The 22,296-nt window shown below is 38.4% G+C and overlaps 1 protein-coding gene across 1 annotated transcript in view; it reads right to left on the bottom strand.

Moving 5' to 3' along the window:
- bark (C-type lectin domain-containing protein bark beetle) overlaps positions 1–22,296 on the bottom strand; it is a 143,757-nt gene that overhangs the window by 27,841 nt on the left and 93,620 nt on the right. The window contains exons 7-9 of the mRNA XM_090398629.1: positions 15,841–18,282; positions 7,649–10,153; positions 5,198–5,888 (exon numbers count right to left, since the gene is read on the bottom strand). Of these exons, the coding sequence (XP_090254755.1) occupies positions 5,198–5,888; positions 7,649–10,153; positions 15,841–18,282 (5,638 nt within the window). The remainder of the gene's footprint in view (positions 1–5,197; positions 5,889–7,648; positions 10,154–15,840; positions 18,283–22,296) is intronic.

The raw sequence follows: 22,296 nt of genomic DNA, 5'->3' as shown, positions 1-22,296 counted from the left end.
TTCCAAAATTAACTTTCACAGTATCATCTATCAATACGGTATCATTTAATAAGGGAAAAATAAATAAAAACGAAGAGATTATTCAAAATCATATTGACGCACCAATGTGTATCATCTTGGTCTGGAGAAAATGCATAACATCCGCCTCTCCTTCCTTTAATGGCGATTTCAAATTTCATGAAATCATCCCTAGCTGCGTGCATAAACGCACACAACAACAACAACAATAAAATAGCTAACTAAATACCCTCAAACAAAGTTTTCACACTTGGAACTGAAATGAAGCAACAATATATATTACATAAGCAGATAATCTCGTCTATGTTTGCCTTTTGGACTGTGGATTTGAAAGGCTGCACACAAAATCTTGAATGAAAGTAATCTGATCGATTACAATGGGTAGGATTTTGGAGATCTCATGCTGTTTCCAAACATCGTCTTTCAGGATTTAAATCCAGACCAGGGGACGAGATCTAATGCAAATGCATAAACTACCAAGAATTGTCGTCCTTGGTGGTTTATACATTTTCATTAGATTGAGTGACTATTCACTATAGCCACGCAGTCTCGATAGTTACAGCAGTTGAAAGGACGACGCGATATCTATCCTTTGGTTGCAAAGATCAGGGCTCACACATAACCATCTAGGACGGGAGGGACATTTATAAGGGCTTTCCCATTGAAGGTGAGTTAGCTGATCTCACAAGGAGATGGTAGAGTCTTTTCTCCAGAAAACTGGTGCTACTTCTGCAAAAGAGGCAAACTGACTAGAGAGTACGCACATATACATTTACACCCCCTGAAAGACGAGTTCTATAGACTATAAGTGTAGAGGTCATTCTCTTAAAAAAAGTCTTACGAAACAAAAAGTGTGCAGATTTCAAATTTTTTCAAAAGTAAATAACTTTATAAAAAATTTGAAATCTGCACACTTTTTGTTTCGTAAGACTTTTTTTAAGAGAATGGCCTCTACACTTATAGTCTATAGAACTCGTCTTTCAGGGGGTGTAAATGTATATGTGCGTACTCTCTAGTCAGTTTGCCTCTTTTGCAGAAGTAGCACCAGTTTTCTGGAGAAAAGACTCTACCATCTCCTTGTGAGATCAGCTAACTCACCTTCAATGGGAAAGCCCTTATAAATGTCCCTCCCGTCCTAGATGGTATGTGTGAGCCCTGATCTTTGCAACCAAAGGATAGATATCGCGTCGTCCTTTCAACTGCTGTAACTATCGAGACTGCGTGTAATTTTGCTCGGTTTTGTCTGCCACACAAGTAAGTCGAAATTCTACTGATAAATTTGAATACTTTTCTGATGTAAATTTAAGTAACGCTACTTTGCAAAATTCCATTCTTTTCTATGTTGGGGGAGGGGGGGGGTGGAAGAGTGTGGCCTAAGATTATACCGTGACAAAACAGGATATGACATGCAATAGTTTTTTTTTTTTTTTTTGTCTCGGTGGAAGTTGTAATTTTGCTTAAAAGGAAGTTGTATTATGTCGGGTAACTGTGTGTTAAAAATGCGAGTGTAAAATCCTACACTCCCGCATGAGTTCGGGTAAAAATAAGTGGGCCCATAATAGAACTATGATAACCCGTCTTCTTCCGGTGTGGTCCGTTTCCATCATATATGTTTAAAGGATGGTCTGTTTCCATCATATGGGATCTGGCGCTGATAAGCGAGCAATTCTACTGTCAAAGGATGCCTTCCTAGTAAGAGAAAATTTAGACCTATCATGTGGTAGATGAACTTCATCGTGTGAAACAATATAACTTATTTATTGGTGGCATAAGATGGTAGATACTACTATGTTTGGCCTCCGGAGAAAGATGTCCATTTTCCCCAACTTTCAAAGGCATACTAAACATACTGTCGAAACCTAAAGTCTCCTCGGTCTTCGACGGTAGGTACAGCTGTTGTAAGACATTTCTGCAGGGTGGTCCCCAGCTGGCACATAATCCTGCTACTAGATTGTAGAGAGAGAGAGAGAGAGAGAGAGAGAGAGAAGAGAGTGGGGGAGACTGTAGAATCCACGTTATAACATGGAGACTAGATGCTTTCTGTATGAGTGATGTCTAAGAATCTACCTCCTCATTGCATATTTTCTGCTCTTTTCTCTTCATCCTTTAAACAAGATCATAACAATAAACTCAAATAGACAGTGTCACTGCAGTTAAGTTTTTAAAAACCTCCTTAAAAAATAAAAAAAGGAAAAGTTCAAAAACTTGAAAAAAAAATCCCTTCTACATTCACTTCACAACATTCATGGTACACAAACCAACTTAAATGATGGTTACCATCACCTACAGATATCCAAACCTGATCTCCTGTTTTTCACCGAAATCCAAATTAATGCCACAATCAATAACCAGAGTCCATCTTAAGCGTCCAAATTATACTCTGTTTGAATTCTTCTACTCCACAAAGGTGGCATTTAGCAAGAAATACCGGATCGCACAACTGGATGCCCAATCATGAATCTCCTCTCTTTTGACTTTCAGTGGCTTAAGATTTCTTTGCCTCGTGATGTATCATTATTCTGCTGTCTCTACCGCTCATCCAATTCTGCAATTTATTCTGACCTCTTTGACTTTTATCCTTGAAGCTTGATTTTCTGTAATCCAACTACCCTAATGTCCACAACTTCAAGTGAGTCCCTTTTTTTTACAATTCCACTGACCAAGCTGGGAATGTTGGGCTATATGCCATAAACAATGACTTACATTCACTCAAACCTCTGGATCTTTCCTCAACCAGTTCTCTTTCCAGGTGCACCGTTGAGGTGACCTACTCTTGGTAATTCGGAAAATAACATCATCTATTCATAATCTCATATCCTTTGGCACTATACAACGATGCCAAGTGAAAAGATCTCACCACTTTTATTCTTCCTAAAGAAGAGTAAAAGTGGCGAGAGCAATGTTTCCGCTCTCCAAATACTTGTTATTTTTGTTATCATTTTATGTGGTTCCCATTCACGAAAAGTTATTAGTAAACCTATAGTACATTTTGAACCGCGGATATTTATATTCAGTAGGCTTTCAAAAGGCTTTTTTATATTAAATTATATACAGGGTGTTCGGGATAAATTTGACATATTTATAATTAATTATATTTTTCCGTAAGTTACATGTATTAACACACACTTCTCTTCATTTAAAAGTTTGGACCCTTCTTCATTCATATACAAGATGTCAGAAAGGATGGATAGCTGGAACCCACCTGAATCATGGAAGAGAATAACTTGTATCATGATGATTCGTGCCCGCCATCAAAATAAGGATATTACGACTGCTGCCCAATGCTCCCTGAATACAGTAAAAACAATCAGGCATGAACTAGAGACTTGCAATGGTGACTACGAGGATGTAGCAAGAAGAAAGATCCCTAGCAGACGATCTGATTGCGTTCGTACAGCAGAATTCCTCGCAAATCTGCAGGAACAGGTGTTGAAGAACCCTGGCATTGGAATTCGGGCTTTGTTCGTGGAGTTGCTAACTGTAGTCAAGCCCTGGATAACAAGGGTAGCCAATGGTAGGCCGTATGTATGGCAGCAGGATTCGGCCCCTTGCCACACCTCTGGGAAAAGTCAAAAATGGTTGTCTGAAAATTTCTACGACTTCACCAGTCCAAATGTTTGGCCTCCAAACTCCCCAGACCTTAACCCCATGGATTATTTTGTATGGGGCGCAGTTGAAAAAGACACCAATCGCACTTCCAGTAATACAAAAGCCCAGTTAATGGATAAAATTAAAACAGTTTTTGCGGCCCTTCCCAGGGAGACTGTAGCATCAGCTTGTTCGAGGTTCCGAAGCAGAATTGAAGCTGTGATCGATGCTAATGGTGGTTATTTTGAGTAAATCTTGTTGATAGTATTGTAATTAACTCTGCCTGTAATGTTTTTTTGTCAATTCATTAAATTTAATAGATACAAAGAAGATTTTCTTTTTCCTTACGAAACTGTCAAATTTATCCCGAACACCCTGTATATATATGAAAAGTTTTTTACCTTGGTGATAATATATATTAAGATACCAAGTAATTTTATAAACTTGATTTTTTTACTCCTCCCAAGTAAGCAAAACAGTTAAGTTTGCGCCTGAACGTAGTGCAACGCAACACCAGGGCAACTCGTTGTAAAGGTGGTCAAGCTCTGATCACTATTCTTAGTATTTCCCATAATGTAAAACACATCTCGCTAAGAGATGTATACTGTTATACATACATTATGGGTGGCGGGGGGATCACTACCCAGACCGGTTTCAACCTTTTTTGAGGTCTCCGCAGTGAGTAGCTAGACCCTGAAATACCAACGTTTTTAGTAATACAGAGCCTTATCAACTTTACCTATACAAGTTGCTACAACGTGCTTTTACTTTGAATAAGAAACTCTGGATGAGATAAAGATGTGAAAAGTTTTTTTTTTTTACCTTGGGGATAATATATATTAAGGATACCAAGTAATTTTATAAACTTGGTTTTTTTACTCCTTCTCCCAAGTAAGCAAAACAGTTAAGTTTGCGTTGAAAGTAGTTCAAGTCTAAAGGTAGTGCAACACTAGGGCGACTCGTTGTAAAGGTGGGTAAAGCTCTGATCAGGTCTGGGTAGTAACTCCCCCACCCATAATGTATAACAGTATAGATCTATTAGTGAGATGTGTTTTACATTATGGGAAATACTAAGAATAGTGATCAGATCTTTACCCACCTTTACAACGAGTTTCCCTGGTGTTGCACTACCTTTAGACTTGAACTACGTTCAGGCGCAAACTTAACTGTTTTGCTTACTTGGGAGAAGGAGTGAAAAAAACCAAGTTTATAAAATTACTTGGTATCCTTAATATATATATATATATATATATATATATATATATATATATATATATAGATCTTGTTACAGAAATTATCCACTACAAACTCCAGTTCTTAAATAAAAAAAATAAATAAATAAAAAAATAAAAAAAAGATTAGGTTACTATTGATCCCAGTCGACAGAAAGGATTTATTTTCGTTTTAAGCACTTTCCTAATTTTATTGCTATTAGTTTAAATGTCAAATTTTGTTGTTCAAAACGAAGTATTTGTCTGAATGATATTCTTGCCAAATGCTCGATTCTTATTTGTAACTGACAGCTGAACATTAGGCCATAGCAATAATCTAATAAAAATATAATCTTAAATAATAATAATAATATACATACGTTGACCTGTTGGTGGCTGAAATTTCGAAATCATTCTCTGGATTCACGAGATAGTTTTCATTGTATTGCTGTCCGGGGCTGTTGGCCAGAATGGTGCTGCGGTCATCCGACAAGGTGGCTACGTTTTCGCTGAACCAATTATAACTACACACTTGGTAAGATACTGGAACACGTTCAAATCCTTGTACTTTCAACAGATGTTCACCGGTGTTGTTATAGGCAAGATTTAAGGAAAAGTTTGAGACTACTCTCGCAAAAACGATTGTGTTTCGCCAAGGAGCTACGTTCCTAGTGAAGTAATTGCGAAATATTCTGAAAAACTGATAAGTCTCCGAGGTCTGACGACGAATAAGAAGCGCTTCGTGATTGTAATTTTCCGCAAACAAGTTGTTTGTTATAATTCCTGTAAGATGGGCAAGGGATGTCTGGGAATCAACATAGATATGAAGACCTCCTTGATTACGCATCAGGAGATTGTTGTAAAAAAACAAGTACAGTGCGTTCTGGATGTCCAACAGAATACCGCTGTTTGCAGTAGTGAAATTACCGAATAACTGCTGGCCGTTCCCTTCGATCCTGTTATAACTGCAGGTAATCCTAGGCGTTATCTCTCCGGCACTTCGATAGATAATTCCTTCCCGCTGGTTCATAGAGATATCAGAAAAAGAAATATTGTGTTCTTGACGACGAGCTACACAAAAATGGAATAAGTCAATCTAAAATAACTTAGAAAAATGAGCAAATGAAATTATATTCAAAATAAAATCACAATTATATATATATGAAAGGCTGATTGTATATTTTATTTTTTATTGTATACAAAAGCTGATAAAAATATCAACTATTTCTCGCTAAAACTATATTCGTACATGTACACAATGAACTGTATTTTATGGCTTAAAATATGTATAGAATTATATGATGTTTCATAAACAGGAACAAAGTATGTGTATATGCATGCACATTTTATATTACATAAGCTTAGTCTTATTTGGATTGGCAGAAATTAAGGCCAAAGCAACTAAGGCAATGAGGCCAGAACAGTTAATGGCATAATCTGTTAAATGCGCGTGTTCTCAGGTTGGACTCCTCGAGTACTAATGGGATTCCTTACGACTGAGCAAATGAAGACACCCATAAAATCGGCACGCAGCAACAGAAACGCATGACTTAATAATTTAGGCGATGAAGTAAACCTGCAGAAAGTATTCAGAGCCTTTGGCCAAATTAAATAATTGTTGTGACAAATTTGGTATGGAAATCAGGCAATAAAAAGATAAAAATCTTGAAAACTGGAAGGAACATGAAAAAAAAAAAAAAAATCAAACCGCCTTACCAGCAGTGCATCTATAGAATAGGTTGAACAATTTAGCTATTCAGACCAAAGTTTTTAGTGAAGGTAGCGAATTAGATATGGAAATAGACAAGAAAATAAGCAAGGCTGATATAGTCGAAAGCAAGTTAAATAAATTTATATGAAAGACAAGAGAAAAATCAAACATTGGTATACCAAGCAGTGTTTTAACCATTATAATAGTTGGATCAGGGAATTCCCGACAGTTAGAGACGAAAAGATGGCATCAATGGTACAGGTACATTAAAAATGAAGATTTTAAGAATGAATGGATTTACATACACACAACATAAATTTATGTTGTGTGTGTGTGTGAAGTTATCGGTATTCTTCGGTAGTACAAAAAAATTCCCATACCCGACTCTTAGTGGAGAGTGAAAAGAAAGTCGATTTACCATGGAGAACATAAATTGAAATTTAATTAAAACCAAATGCTTCTTTCGAAGATCAAGCAAAATGCAATTGGGATTAAAGAAAATTAAAACGAAAAGGAATTTTTAAGTGTTAATTTCAAGTCACGTAAGGGAAATCTAATGGAAAATGTGCGAATTTCTCATTAGAAAACTTAAAAAGAATCCAGTACGTGACTTAAAAATTTCGTACTTAAGGCAGGCTGAAAAGATAGGTCGAGTTGGCTTGTTTTGAATTACTGGCAAAGCAACTACGGCTACGAGACCAGTGTATTGCGTCTGGTGATCATGTGTATGTTTTCTTCTTCTATTAGTCTGTTTTGCGGGATGATTTTTTCGCTTCGACCTCGGTATGAGACCAGAAGAATAATGCATTACATCTGAAGGACACTCAAGAAAATTATTACACCACAAGCTTCTGTGAATAAATTTAGGTTAGACAATTGAATTTGTTGCATGAATATTTCACTAATCGACGACTGCCTTTTTTCTGACATATTAATCAACTCGGTCTTATAAACAGATGTCCAGTTTATCTGGAAAAGAAGTAAACAGAAAACACAGAATAATTGTGCATTTCTTCAGATGCAATCAAATCATAAAATTGTTTAATTTTCTATGACTATATGTCCGAAGTAAGACTTTTAATTATTTTATAAGGTATGCAGAGGATGTGCTTATACTTACGTATATAGAAGGAAATTGGAACCGTCACTACTTCAGCGATGAAGCCATAGATTCCGCTGCCACCTGATGTGTGCAGTTGGATGCTGAGTGTACTGTAGGTGGACGTATGGAACTTCGTCTGGGGAGAAGTTTTAGTTTCGTGTTTCGTACCGATCACTGCCAATAGAGGTGTGCTATTATTAAATATATCTCCGTCATAAATACGGATGGCATCGGGCTGGGCAGCAATACCAGTACTGTTAAACAAATTAAATTGCAAAAGTCGAAAACCAATCTGTTTCAAATGGTGATGGCTGCTAAAAATTTTAACACAATCCACTGGCCGATTGTCGTACTTATAATAAACTAAAAGCCGCTCTTTTACCACCAGTTCTTTGTTGGTGTTGCATATATCTACCATTCCAAACACGTTGTACGGTAACTCCACTCGGGTCAGAGGCACAAAGGACAGAGGCTGCTCGGGATTGTTTGAAGACTCTCCGTTCAGTATGATCACACTGATTCCAACATCCATGCTATGCTTTACTGAAAGGTCGCTGAAATAAAGGTTTCCGGTTGGAGAAATCATCTGAATTCCATGAGAAGCACTTTTAGAGACGGAAACCTCTTCCAAACGGATGTTTCGAAGGACGGATTGAATAGCAGCACTTTTCTCGCCGTGTAAGATTCCTGCTCCAGTAACTTGAACGTTTCTCAAAATAGACAGCGGTGTGTCCGCATAACCCAGAGTAGGTCCTTGAAAGGCCTCTCTCCGAATTTCAAAATCATTTATAGAAAATCGAATTCCTCCCCAATGTTCCTCTTTTTTATTTAAAACTTCATCACCACAGCTGACGTAAACGAAGTCGTCTGTGTGCGTGCAAGCGAATGAGTGTTCGAAGTACCCGTTCAGTCGATAATCGCAGTTGTTCAAAGTAGCCTCCCTTCCTGAACATTCTACGGGATGGGGCCACGATCTGATTCGATTAATATGGTTGATGCCAATGTCCAATCGCGGTCCTCGTTGTACATCCGTGTTCAACACGTCGTATCCCAACTCTCTGCACACTACTTGGGCGTTTCTCTCCGTAAAGCGGGAATCACAAATAGGAACCCATTGAGAAGTTGTAGAATTGAAAATTTCAAGAAAACCATCTTTTCTATCTTCTCCCTCGCATGCTTCAGAAACGCACAGACGAACGGCTGGATTTAAAGACTGCCTACGGAAACGAAACATGGATTCTTCCGTTTTCACCGGTCTCATGATGATTGGTCTATTCATGTCTCCTCGCGCAATAAGATCTCCGAGAACTAAAATTCCCACGCTGGGAAAGAACTCCAAGACAACTCCAGGTTCCAGAGTTAAAACAATATTCGGAAGTACAGTGACGTCTGTTTCGATGATATACGGTTGGTTGCGAGCTTTCAGCGTGATGGATTTATACAGCCTTCCACCCAGTGGATCCTCTAAATCAGGAATATGTTCATTCACATGTCGTGAGCTCAACGTTGCGTCTGTACTTGCCTCCGTAAGATAAGGAATAAATTCAGCTACAGCAAAACTATTCCAGTCATCAAAGTCAAATATTCGTTGCTTAATTTCGGAAATTTGGTCCGAATCCCACCAGTTTTCGGTTACATTAATTGTATTTCCAAGGGCTCCTGTCAGCACTCCGGCAAGCAGTTCAAACTGCATATTAGGATTAGAAAGAATGTTCCGGGTGATATTCACTTGTTGAATACCCCTCAGTGCAATGGTGTACGTATCTGGCTGGTAGTTCTGATCATCGCCCAAGTCACGTGCTCTATTACCTTTAATGACGTTTTTCCGGAAGTTGGCATCAACAATTCCAAACTTGTCTGCGTGGCTTTGTAGTTCAAACTCTACCACGAAATGGCCAAAGTTCAATTCTATTAAGTTGTCTTCGATTAACATTTCCTTTTCCATGCCAGAGATCTTAATTAGTCCCAAGGTGCACTGGTTATTGGTAAAGTTGTTCCTAGTTATATTCACTTTGGCAAAATGACCATCTAAGGAAAATTCAAAATTATCGTTCATGTCAAATATTGTGTCTTGCACGACAACGGTATGAGTGAAGTTTTCGTTATACTGCCAGACATAAGGAAGGCGAATGTCCAGTCCTCCACCGTGATTATTTTTAAAGATTCCATTAATAAGTGCCCAGTGAAAGAGATTATTGGAGTTCCTTATGTCTCTGCTGTACTGTACAATTCCTAATCCATTTCCGTTGATACGATTGTCAGAAAGGGTGTAGCCTATTTCTGCAAGACTGGAATTTGTGTGATCCCAGAAGGGAGTCCACACATATAGAGCTTCCTTTTTATTATCTCTGATGAAGTTGTCCTTAACTGAGATGGTTTCATTGGCATATCTGTGGTAAAATTCATGACGACTAGCGTTGGCAGAATTATAGTGACGGACAGAGATACCTTTACCACAATTTTGAATTCTGTTCAACTCAATTCTTAGCGTAGGGAAGTTCGCTTTCTGATCCTTGTTGTTTTCTGCAAAGAACAGAACATACAGAATGAATGAAATATTAATACAGAAATATATATCATTTTTAAACTTTCGTCTGAAACCAAAATATTTATTAATTCACTGCATTTAATTTGGATTAAACTCGGGCGCGCGCCACACACACACACACACACACACACACACACACACACACACACACACACACACACACACACACACACACACAGAGTAGCAAAACTTAAAACCAAGCATAAAGAGACAAGCTCAACAGTTTCATACCGTTCGTGCAGTCATCCTTGACATTTCCAGCGTATTTGGGTTTGCTCAACAAAATGGCATTCTACACTCACTTTCCATCTTTTGTAATGAGAGAGCGAGTTTCCTCTGGTCTTTGGGTATCCTTTTTCTCTTATTAAAAATACATTTTTTTCAGTGGCCTATCCATAGTTTTGCTAGCGATAGAACACTATTTCTACTCATTTGACAGTCTTCCAGTATGCAAGCATTCCAAGATCTTTTACATTCAGTGTCTTAAATAATCATTTCCATACCGCACCGTTCATTAATGAGGAGAGGACAACCTAGTCAACTCCATGCTATAAAATTACACCTGTCTTCTTTACAGCAAAAAATATCTTGGTTCATCTCCCTTCAGCTTAAATAGTTCCCAGATCCTTAAACAAGATAACAGATATTTCTTCTTGGGTTGCAATTTATCTCTAGCACATCTTGGCACAAACAATGGCAGTTCTATAGCCTCCTCACCCTCCCTAAAACTTGTGGTCCTTTTCTGCTCAAGACGACACTTCTCACCTCTAGCTGCTAATCGTGTTTAAATTCCAACATTCTTCACACTTGAATAGTGCACCGAATTCTCACACATTAGTTTCTGCTTTTATCTTTCTTACAGATACTTCCATGGGTACTCCTTTCATCCTTCAAACTATGCACGTAATTCTAAATAACAGTTATTCTTATTGAACATGCATTTACAATCCAACTGCAAAATCGCCGCACTTGCTTCTCTTCATCTTTCATTCCATCTACTCTATTCTCTGGAAGCGTCTTCATTGCCAAATAGTCCAAATTTTCACTATTCAAAAAACTACAGCATCAATACATTCCTTTTATTTTAGTCACTTCCAAACGCAGCACTAATAGGTATTGGCACTTGTGTGTGGATCTGATAGAAAAAAAAATAGTAGTTAGAATAAATAGCGTTATCGTTGAGATCCAAAACAGGGTTGACAGTGATATGTGCAATTATTTAAATACCCCAAGGCTATTGGTCTTATCTATGTTTAAATGCACAGATGAATGGGACTATCAGGAGAAAAATGTGATTACTTCCCTTTAGATCATGGAGTACTTCGGCTTGTACACCCGCTCGACTTCAATCGAACTGAACATCTGAGGAACTGGGAAGACTATATCTGATCTGATCTGATGAACTGCTTCCACCTATGGTGGTTAGACTTCAGAACAAAAAAAGACCGCATCTTTTCAATAGCTCCAGAATGGAGAGAGGTATTATCCAGAAGTGTCAATCAGCACTATATGAGTGCAATCCCATCTACTATTTCTTTAATGTATTAGACCGAACAGCAGAGTAAGTTTTCCAGATATTTCTTTTCACTCAATTTATTGCCTCAAGAACAGTTTGAATTCTTTCTTAAAGGCTGCTCATCTGTCAGCGTTATTATTAAGAAGAGAGTTACACATTCTCTTGCTCGAGGTTACAACTGATCACTAACTCACTTTTAATGTAAAAAAAAAGAATTACGCTATAAAATCATAACTGCCTGACATTAAGGATTAAACTAGAGTTATTGGTTGTAGTACGGTTAAAACGGAAACTTTTTTTTTTACGATCTAAAAGCCGCTCACTCAAATGAGCTCCGTGTAAAAGCGGACAATAAGGAGACAAAAAAAACACTATTGATCATCCTCGGACAGTTTTTTATTACGCTCAGCCACTTAAAAAGAGAACTGAGTTCAATTCCAGTTGCGAGGGGGAGAGAGAGAGAGAGAGAGATTTTCTAGCCCTTTTAAGGTTTTACGCCAAGAAAGTTGGTTAGTTTAATGCCGGGTCAGTAAACGAATATCGTTTTTCAATCAAATTAATTTTTAAAGCTATTTACTTGGCTCAAATGTGGCGTTTGGTTCGGTCGCGCTTCAATGGAATAATGGCTGAGAGAATCAAGGCCTAAAAGATATCGGCTCAGGTTGTGAAGAAAACTATCACTGGCTTACTCAAAACGCTGCTATGAAAAAAGCATCACGTAATGCCTCTTTAGTCAGGTTTATTTATTTATTTATTTTTTTAATTAGGAGCATCTCTCTCTCTCTCTCTTTTACCATAGTTGGCAATCCTCAGTAGGCGAGTAATTTTTGTTACAAGGTAAGGTTGCTCAACTATAATATATATAATCGGTACTTTACTTTCAGCAAGTGGATGTGTTAGAGCCGGATTTGGATTTATTGAGACTTGAAATGTAGATTACCCTGATCTTGTGAGGATATGGCGTCTAGTGGACTTTATAAATCGGGTCTTGAGGCACGTTATAACAATGACAGGTTTCAAGACTGGCATTAGATCTACAAAGAATAGCACAGGTGTTAAGTGGATTGGAATTCTGTAGAATTTAATTAAAGATTGTAACACCGAAATGTTCACGGTTTAGACTCCAAAATCATGAAGGTTTTGAGATCCAAAGTCAAAATGGGATAAGTTCAAACAATTTCAAACGCATCTCACTGTCATTCAAGTAGAATCAATCAACCAAAAATACCTAGAATTGCCATTGCTAACGGCACTAAATTCGAAGTTCTCTTGGCTTGCTTTCATTACATTTTGAAATGAAAATTGGTTTGCATATAACGAAGAAATCTTCTGTATTTTTAATTGCGTTAACTAGGAGCATCTTCGTAGTAAAATTAGTAGTAAATCAAGAATTAATAAGTACATTACATAACATAATTGTCCTACTTCTATCTGGTATTAGAACTATTTTGGAATATTCGATTAACTTGCATTTTTATTTAACTTTTATTTATTATTTTATTTTTTTTCATTTTGTGTAGCTCAGTGGATGTGGCGTTTGCACACCACCGCGCTTGGCCGCACGAAGGAAGTCTTGGTTTCGAGTCTAGTCGGCGACTAGAGGAAATTTTTCTAAGCCTTTTTTCGACCGGTTCCCGAGTTAGTCGATCTCTGGCACGGGCAAGCAGGTTTTTCCTCCCGGAAACTCGGGTTTTTCGTCCTGTAAACTCAAGAAAATCGACCGTAGAACCCACATTATTTCAGACATTAAATATATTGTGGTAAGGTTAGGGACCACGAGATGGCGGCACATTTGAGCCGTCTCTCTTCACTGCGTACCGCTTAATTAGTGATAGCCTTGGGCCATCTGTCTCTGATTGGGTACCAGTGGAGATTGAACTGCCCACTCAGTCTCCAAAAGTTAGATAGGGCTAAAATGGCCTCGCCTACTCCCGTATAAACGGGAATAAAAAGGCGTTAGCTGATTTACTTATTCGTGTTTTACAGTCCCTCTACTATCCTCTAAACATTCTGACGAGAGCAACAACTAGTTAACATCCAAATATATGATCCATCTGAAACTCAGAGGACCAGCTTTTCTTCTTCTTCTTCTTCTTCTTCATTCACCCTACCTTACCTGCTTTCAAAGGTTGAATATTACTGTAGGGATATTATTATTAATATTATTTTATCATTACGTGACACCTCCAAGGAGTCCAAAGACTCATCCAGGGAGGACACTTCCTCTACAATTCTCCGTCTCCGCCATTCAATCCGCCAACTACAACTAACCGCAACTACCATCATCTACACCAAAGCTACCACCACCATCACTAGTATGTTCACATACAATCACGAATATCCATGACCACGGCGGAATTCGAACCCGCAGCATTTTGGCTGGAGAGCAGATACGCTAACCACTCGGCCAACTAGGCCAACATATTCACCATTTTGCAGTGAAAACATTTTAACCAACACCTTTTCTGGATTCTGTACAAATTTTTATAGTCAAAATTTGGATGATTAATTAGATAGACAGTGTTTATATAGCTAAACAGGAAAGATATATCAGAAAGTTTGATTTCGTGAAGACCTAAGTAAATGAATTAGTATCGACTTCACATAACAGAATCTTCATTGCACATATTTGTTCATTCAACTTTAAAAAAATTATTCCTGATGACATATATTTAAATTCAAAATTTTAAATTTTGAAATCCGTTTTTTGATATTGTTTATTATGCTTTTATTCTTACACCGCATGACTTCAATACAGTGGTGCACTTTTTTCTTTCAATGGAAAATTCATTTCTCCCCAACGATTTACTGAAAACCGTAAGTTTAGTGAGAATTCTTACCAGATCAGTGTTTGTTGTTGATTTGTAGTGATAACAGAGCTTCCATAGCTCAGCCGATATCGACGATTTCCTTTGGCTGCACCTAGTCTAGGACGCATCATAAGTGCTCTCAAACTAAAGGTGAGCTGGCTAGTCGTATACGAAATTGGCAGGTTTTACTTTAAGAAAGTCAGGTTTCTATCACACAAAAACATCCGGAATTTGCAGACATAATACACTGAATTTATACCTTTAGCTGCTTTGCTTGTAAATCAAACTATCCAACCACTGAGAAATGCTTTTTTAATGCAAAGCAAACTGAATCAATGACTGCTTCTAAATAAATGTTTTCCAAAAAAAAAAAAAAAAAAAGAGAAAAGTTTCACGCGTTTAAAGTTTTGTTATTACTAACAAAAATGTCTAAACCCTTTATTCATTTTTAAAGAGTTCAAAAGTAAAAATTGAGTCATCCTAGTCAAATCGATATGAGGATAGAACATTAGCTTTTGGTCCGTCAGCAATCTAGAGCCACTGTACTTGATGAGACTAAGCCATTACTGCACATATCAAGGTGCATATGGAGACAATGAGTACTCCACTTTATCACCTTTTAATTAACTTTATTTAGATATTGAATGCATTTTTGACTACCCTTCTTACAAAAATACATGATGTTTAAATTCAATTGTTAATATTTTTCTTTATATATTATTAATTATCATTAATATAATATATAATATAAAATTATTCATTTCATAATTTTTTTTAATCCCCTTCTGTTACAAGTTTTAATGTGTCACGTAAGTTTACGATAAAGTCTTCATTCCTGAAGCGTGCGACGCGAATGTACTCAGGATGAAAAGCATCGACTGGATCTGTATTGATGAAATAAATTTATAAAATTGCTAAGTTATTTGAAAAATAAGTAATTTTGCTTGGTATACGTATATTCTCAATTTGAGCAAAGATCGGGAATTAAACGTTTGTTCCCCTAAAAGAAACATCAAATTAAAAACTTCACAAGGATTTATGTTAAGCTTCAAACATCAAGCACACACCCATAAGAAACTAAACATAAACAATGGAAAATATGTAACTTATAATTCCAGCATTAGACTTTTGACCAGGCGGTTCTCGTTGCCTTTCTTGCCCGACAATAAATATTTCATGTCAGTGGATATGTAAAGAGATAGAAAATACTTCACACACACACACACACACACACACACAAGAAAGAAATCTACAAATAACAGGTTACACATAAGTATAACCACCTTTTAAGCAAAGAAAAATTGGTCAGAAAGGAAAGTAAGTTATCATCACTTACCTTTTACTGAGGTCAAATAGAAAATTGCTTGTCCATCAGGATCATTACCAGTTGTATATTTTACTGTCATCCTCGATCCTAAGCTCCGCAGAGGAAAAGAAGATAAATTTGTGCGCAAGTCCAAAAAATCTGTATCATCGAAACGTGGCACAGACACCTGCATGTTCTCAGTGGATGTTGCACTAAAAGGATTGAGCACCATCATTCCGATCCTCCATCCTGGTTCTGTAGTGACCGCAAGTCTTTGTTCTCCGTGCTTTTGCTGTTTATCGAACTTCATATATTTACGTTCACCTGGTGGTAGATGAACAGTTCCACCCCACGGGATGGTAATAAATTTTTTTGCGTCTTCCTTATCAATCCAACTGACTAGTTCTTCTTGTTCCTCTCTCATGAAAAGGGGGTTATAATGAATGCCGCTACCTGCATTTCCCTCAAGACGGCAGTCTAGAATATCCAAACCTTGAGAACGGGTCACAATACCGTGAACTTTATTGCTCACAAACTCACTTTTAATGACTTTAGGGTTCTGAGCAAAAAAGTCATTCCACATAACTCCGAGTCCTGAGTCTGCACTTTCTCTGACTAGTAGGTCTGTTATAGTGTGGCGGTTGAAGTCTACTTGCACTGCAGGCTTGAAACTATGCGTACTGTAATCTAACAGTCCACCACCTTCTACTTCCGTGTACTTGATCACGCTGTCCTCTGCACCCATACCAAGGCGTATCCCGGCCCACGAGGGTAGATAACATCGAATTCCAACCTCCATATTACACGAATTTTCAAAATCTCCACTTCTTTCCGCCGTGCACTCTGTAATGTCAGAATCCCACTCGGTGCACTGGACATTCGATAGGATTACTTTTTCTGTTGTCTCGCTGCGCACGAATTGAGATTTTTCAAGAATCCAGTCCTCAGGATGAAGTGCAAGGCCAAGTTGATGACACACTACAGCAGCATCTGTCATGTCCCAACCATAATCGCAAACGGAACCCCACTTGTTTCCAATTCGCACTTCTAGCCGTCCATCAGTGCCGTTGGACAGTCTAACAGTGGAAGTTTTTATGGCTGCCTTTGCTCGATCCAAGACGGCAAACTTTACTTCCGAACCCAAAAAATTCTTTCCTTCACTAAGTAAATATCCTTGAACCATCATTCCAATAGATTTCTCAAATTTCAGCGTCACTCCTGGATGGATTATGAGCCGACCTCCGGGTCTCACATAAATATCTCGACGAACGATGTATTCAGACTTTTCGAGGGAAACAGGTCCAGCGACTTCTCCTCCTATTTCTCCTATTCGGATGAAGAAAGGTAGCATTTTGTCTCTTTCGTTATTATCTGAGACTGCCTGCACGGTATCCAAGTTTGATGGATGAAGAATAAATCTAAGGAATTCTACCTGAGCAAGATTGTAACGATCTTTTCTGTCAAAGATACGCTCGTACACTTTTGTTGCATTGGTTTGTCCCCAGTAGTTCATGGAGGCGTTGATAATTTTGTGGTGTTCCTCCAAATGGGTCCCTAACTCGTAGCTGGATTCAGTGTTTTTGAGAAAATTCCTGTAAACATGAGCATTGTCAGCAGACACCACAACCACTGCGGCCACACGAGACCTAGGTAGGAGAGCAGGAAATAACTCGTTTACTTTATTCTCAGAAAGCCAGTTCTTCGAGAACAGAAGATACTGATTCTTTGCTCCTTGGACAAGTCCGATATTCACTACAAACGGTCCTGAGTTTTTTTGAAATCTGTTGTGCCTCACGTATACTTCAGCTTGTACGGCATGAAAATCCCCAAAATCCCGGCTAGAAATGTATAAAACTCCCTGAGAATGGTAGGTAAACAAATTGTGTTCGATTGTGGCACGAATGTGAAATACCGGAGAAAGGCGAAATGCCAACCTTCGACTGTTTTCAAAGATATTGTGAGTAAGGAAAAAGGTAGAAATTCCGGCTTTCTGTCTCCAACACGAAGAAAAGATCACCGCATCTTCTCGGTTGTTATGGAAATTGTTCATACTGATGTTCCAAATGGAATCATGGCGACACACGTTTCCAATGAGAATTCCCTGAAGACCATTGTGGCTAAAAATGGAGTGAGCTATTTGTGTAGTAAAGTTAAAGCTTGTCTTCAGAGACGTTTCATTGAACCAAGTGGCTACGCCTCGACCACTGTTGTTTACGAAGTGAGAGTGCTCGAAAGACATAAAACCACCAGCAAAAGACACATTAACGCCATCGCCGGAAGTGTCACTAAGCACGCTGTTATTAACGATCACATCTCCACTACCGTCCAGCACGTGTACCCCAGCAATATGGCTACTTTGGGAAATTATGGTTCGATTGATGGACACTCCTGATCGTTGATTTTCTAGCGCAAGTCCTCTTCCGTTATTTTCAGTGATGGTGCAATCAGTAAGAATCATGTCGTAGGCTTTTCCTAAAAAGAGAATACACGAATTAGGAAATGTATTTTAAAAAAGACCAAAAAATAAAAAATAATGAAAAAACGAATTTATAATTTCAAAATTATTTCTATTTTTCAACATAATCTCCCTTAAGACTATTACATTTATTCCAGCGATGCTTCAGCGCCATTATCCTGTCCTTGTAGTGGTTCTCAGCAAGATCTGCAAAATACCCTTCTACAGCTGCAATCACCAGCGAGGCAGAGTTTTAGTTTTGGGAGGAGACAGAAGTCAGAGGGAGCCAAATCTGGGGAATAGGGTGGATGTTCCGACAATTCATAGTGCAGATCCCTTAATTTTCCCATTGCCAAAACACCTTTGTGGGCATTGTCCTGATGAAAGATGATTTTTTCTTCTGTAAACCAGGTCTTTTCTCACGAAAATGTTTGTCTAGTCTGGTTAAAAGATCGGAATAATATTCCCCGGTTATTGTTTTACCCCTTTCAAAATAATTAATAAACAAAATGCCTTTAGCATCCCAAAACACCGATGCCATGACCTTTCCTGCTGATGGAACCTACTTTGTCTTTTTAGGCGCTGAACAACTGGCTTCTGCCCACTGTTTTGACTGTTGTTTATATTGTGGTGTGTCATGGTGAATCCAACTCTCATCCATAGTAATAAATCGACGCACAAAATCTGTTTTATTCTTTCGCACTTGGACTCGCAGGTTATCCAATACCATATCGTGCACTTGATCAATGATTTCTGGTGTTGTTACACTTTTTGGACGTCCTTCACGTGGATCATCTTCAAGGCTGGTACGGCCACCTTTAAACTTGGCAGCCTATTTCTTAATTATCGAAAACGAAAAAGAGTGCCCATAAACCTTTATTCTCGTGGAAAGGCTTAGACGTTGGTTATGCATTTTTTACTAAATAATTTAAGGAAATTACAACATCAACTGGGATATACTAAAATAAATTTTCATATACTTCAATATTTCGGCAACGTCGCATTGCCATTTTCAAGAAACTTAAGAACAAGACACGTGCACGCAGGCACAACAAAACAGTAAGTGAGGAAGAAGCAGGAAGCTATTATTTCTCCTAAAGTCCTGATGGTGCCCCTAGCGGGCAATGTTGATATTCCTGGGCGATTGGGCTGAAGGTCTTCTGATGTAGGTTTCCCAAATTTGAGGCAGTCTCATGCAGCCAAATTTGTTGAGGTTTGAATTGTTTTTAAGGGCTGAAGCTGATTCCATGAAAAGCTTTTCATATTTGTATTTACTACGGTGTATTATCGTGGTTTTCTTCCACCGTATTCTATAGCAGGTATCCAGCGCATGGTCAGCAAGACCAAAGGGGCTGTATTGGTGAAACCGGATGTAGTCCTTGTGTTCTGAAATTCTGATATTTGCTGCCCTGCCTGTTTGGCCAAAGTAGGAAGCTGCAAGGGACCTGATATACACCAGGTAGGTCTAGGGGGGGTAGGTTGGTCTTTAGTAGAGCGGATAAGGGATGCCAATTTTTTATATGGTCTGTAATAAGAAGTTAAGTCATGTTTTTTTAGGATTTTTGTAATTTTGTCCGAGGTGCCTCGGATATAGGGTATGGAGATGGATTTAGAGTAATCCTAGTTGTGAGGAGGGGGGGGTGTGGTTTACTGGTTTCAATATTTTCTGGATTTTTCTTTTTTTTGGGGGGGGGGTAGCCATTGGCTGAGAAAGTGTTGAGAATGTGGTTTAGTTCTGTGGTTAGGGAATTGTCATTTGAACAGATAAGTTTAGCCCTGTTGTGTAGTGTCTTAATGACTCCATATTGTTGCGAGGAGGGGTGGTGGGATTGTTGGTGAATGTATCTGCCTGTATGGGTGAGTTTTCTATAGACTGAGAAAACCAAGGTTTCATCAGGCTGGCGGGTGACTAGTGTGTCTAAGAAAGGAAGGCAGTTGTTTTTTTCTTCTTCCAGGGTGAATTTGATTCTGAGGTGTTGGTTGTTTAAGTGTGTTAGGAAGGAGAATAGTGCATCGGAGCCATGTGGCCAAATAGCGAACACATCATCAACATAGCGAAGCCAAATGGTTAGTTTTTGTAGGGCAGAGTTTAAGGCTTTCTCTTCAAAAGTCTGCATATAAAAGTTGGCCAACGGTGGGGAGAGTGGAGAACCGATGGCTGTCTCCTCTATTTGTTTGTAGAATTTTCCTTGCCAAACAAAATAGCCTGAGTTCATTGTGAACTGAAATAGGGCTGTGATATCGGGAGTAAATTTAGCTTGGATTAGCTGTAAGGATTCTTTGAGTGGGACATTTGAATAAGGAGGAGACATCAAAACTGAACATTATGTCAGTGTGTTTGAGTGCAAGGTTTTCTATGCTGGCTTTGAAGTGGGCTGAGTTTTTTTTATGTTTGAAGGTGTGTTGCCAGTATAGTGTGAGAGAGCTTTGGCCAAATGTTTAGCTAGTTTGTATGTGGGGGAATCAATGCCATCCACTATGGGATGTAATGACACATTTTCCTTATGTATTTTTGAGAGTTCATAAATATGGGGGGGGGGGGTATGGAGTTAAATGGTTTTAATTTGTTAGTGATTTCCAAAGGCCAAGAAGTGACCTTCTTAAGGAGCCTGTGGAGTTTTCTAATTTGTAAGTTGCTCGATAGGGAGGTATGTAGCCAGATCTAACAATACAGCTTTCAGCTTACCTGTGTAATCCTTTTGGTTAAGCAATACTGTGGCGTTCCCTTTATCAGCTTTGGTGATTATTATTTTCTTGTTTTTCTTTAATTCTAGTAGAGATTTAATTTCTTTACTGGGTATGTTGGCTTTTGGTGGTTTAGCTTTGGTCAGAACACAAGCCACATCCAGTCTAATATCGTTGGCGACGTGGTTTGGAAGGTATCGTATCCCGCGTTCAATTCGTATCATATCTTCAGCAGGTATTCTTCTGGGCGCAATGGCGAAGTTGTGGCCACGTGCGAGGGCGTCGCGTGCTTCAGGTTTCACACTAAATGACGAAAGGTTGACAACCGTTTCGGTAGGACGTTGTGGTTTTGAGATCGAGTTCTTTTTTAAATTTTCAAATTTTTTAATGTGTCGATCTCGTACTTTTTTAAATTCTTTCTCCGCTGCAGTGCACGAGATGTCGTATAAAATAGACGAAATTTCGTGGCTTAACGTGCTTGAAAGGTCATATTCGAGTGCCTGGATAGCTAAGTTAGCATCATTCAGGAAACGGCGAGTCGTGGCGATTTGTTCCCTGAGCAAGGCTTGGCTGACACGGTTATAAATACGAAGAGCCTTTTGCGAAGAGAAACGGTGCTTGAATTTGACACAGTTAGGAATTACCTAGTTATCCCGGCAGCGTTTTAGGAAGGTGAGACGATTCAGTTGTCTTGATAGCTTTAACTTCATTTTACCGTAATGGCGTGCATTACGTGCGATATCATCTCCATGGATTATCGTAATTCTCATGGAAAGGCTTATACATTGGTTACGCATTTTTTACTAAATAATTTAAGGAAATTACATCTCGAAACCACAACTTCGTTGACAGTTGAAAATATGAGCTCCAATATCTCCTTGACCAAAGATGCTAGTGAAATCTTTTTGCAATCTGAGAGAACCAAGGCATATTCATCTACATGTTGTGCAATATGAATTAATATTATTAATATTGAATTATTATAATTACTGCCGGTCTGGTGGGCTGAGTGGATAACGTATTCGCACATCAACTAACAGAGTGCAGGTTCGAAAAAAAAATTTTTTTTTTCTATATTCAGTTAACAGAATTAAGAGTCAAAGAGTACAAAAAATATAATAAAATCATTATATTTTTGACTGAAGGTTGTGTCCAATTCTGACTCTATCCGATGGCCTAGAAATCGTCTAAAATGTAAATATCTCTGATATAGGGATCCCAGATACATTTGAAAAAAATACGGGACACTTATGACTGAGGGTGAAAGTTTAGTATGCGCATCCATCACATATGCCAGTCTTACAAAATGATTCTAACTTTCCAAGTGTGTGCATGGTAAGGTTTAC

This window comes from Typopeltis vanoorti, chromosome 10, assembly GCF_054136105.1.
Source record: "Typopeltis vanoorti isolate ZY-2024b chromosome 10, IOZ_Tvanoo_1.0, whole genome shotgun sequence".
NCBI lineage: Eukaryota > Metazoa > Arthropoda > Arachnida > Uropygi > Thelyphonidae > Typopeltis > Typopeltis vanoorti.
The sequence above is the reverse complement of the archived record's forward strand: the minus strand, read 5'-3'. Positions and strand labels throughout refer to the sequence as shown.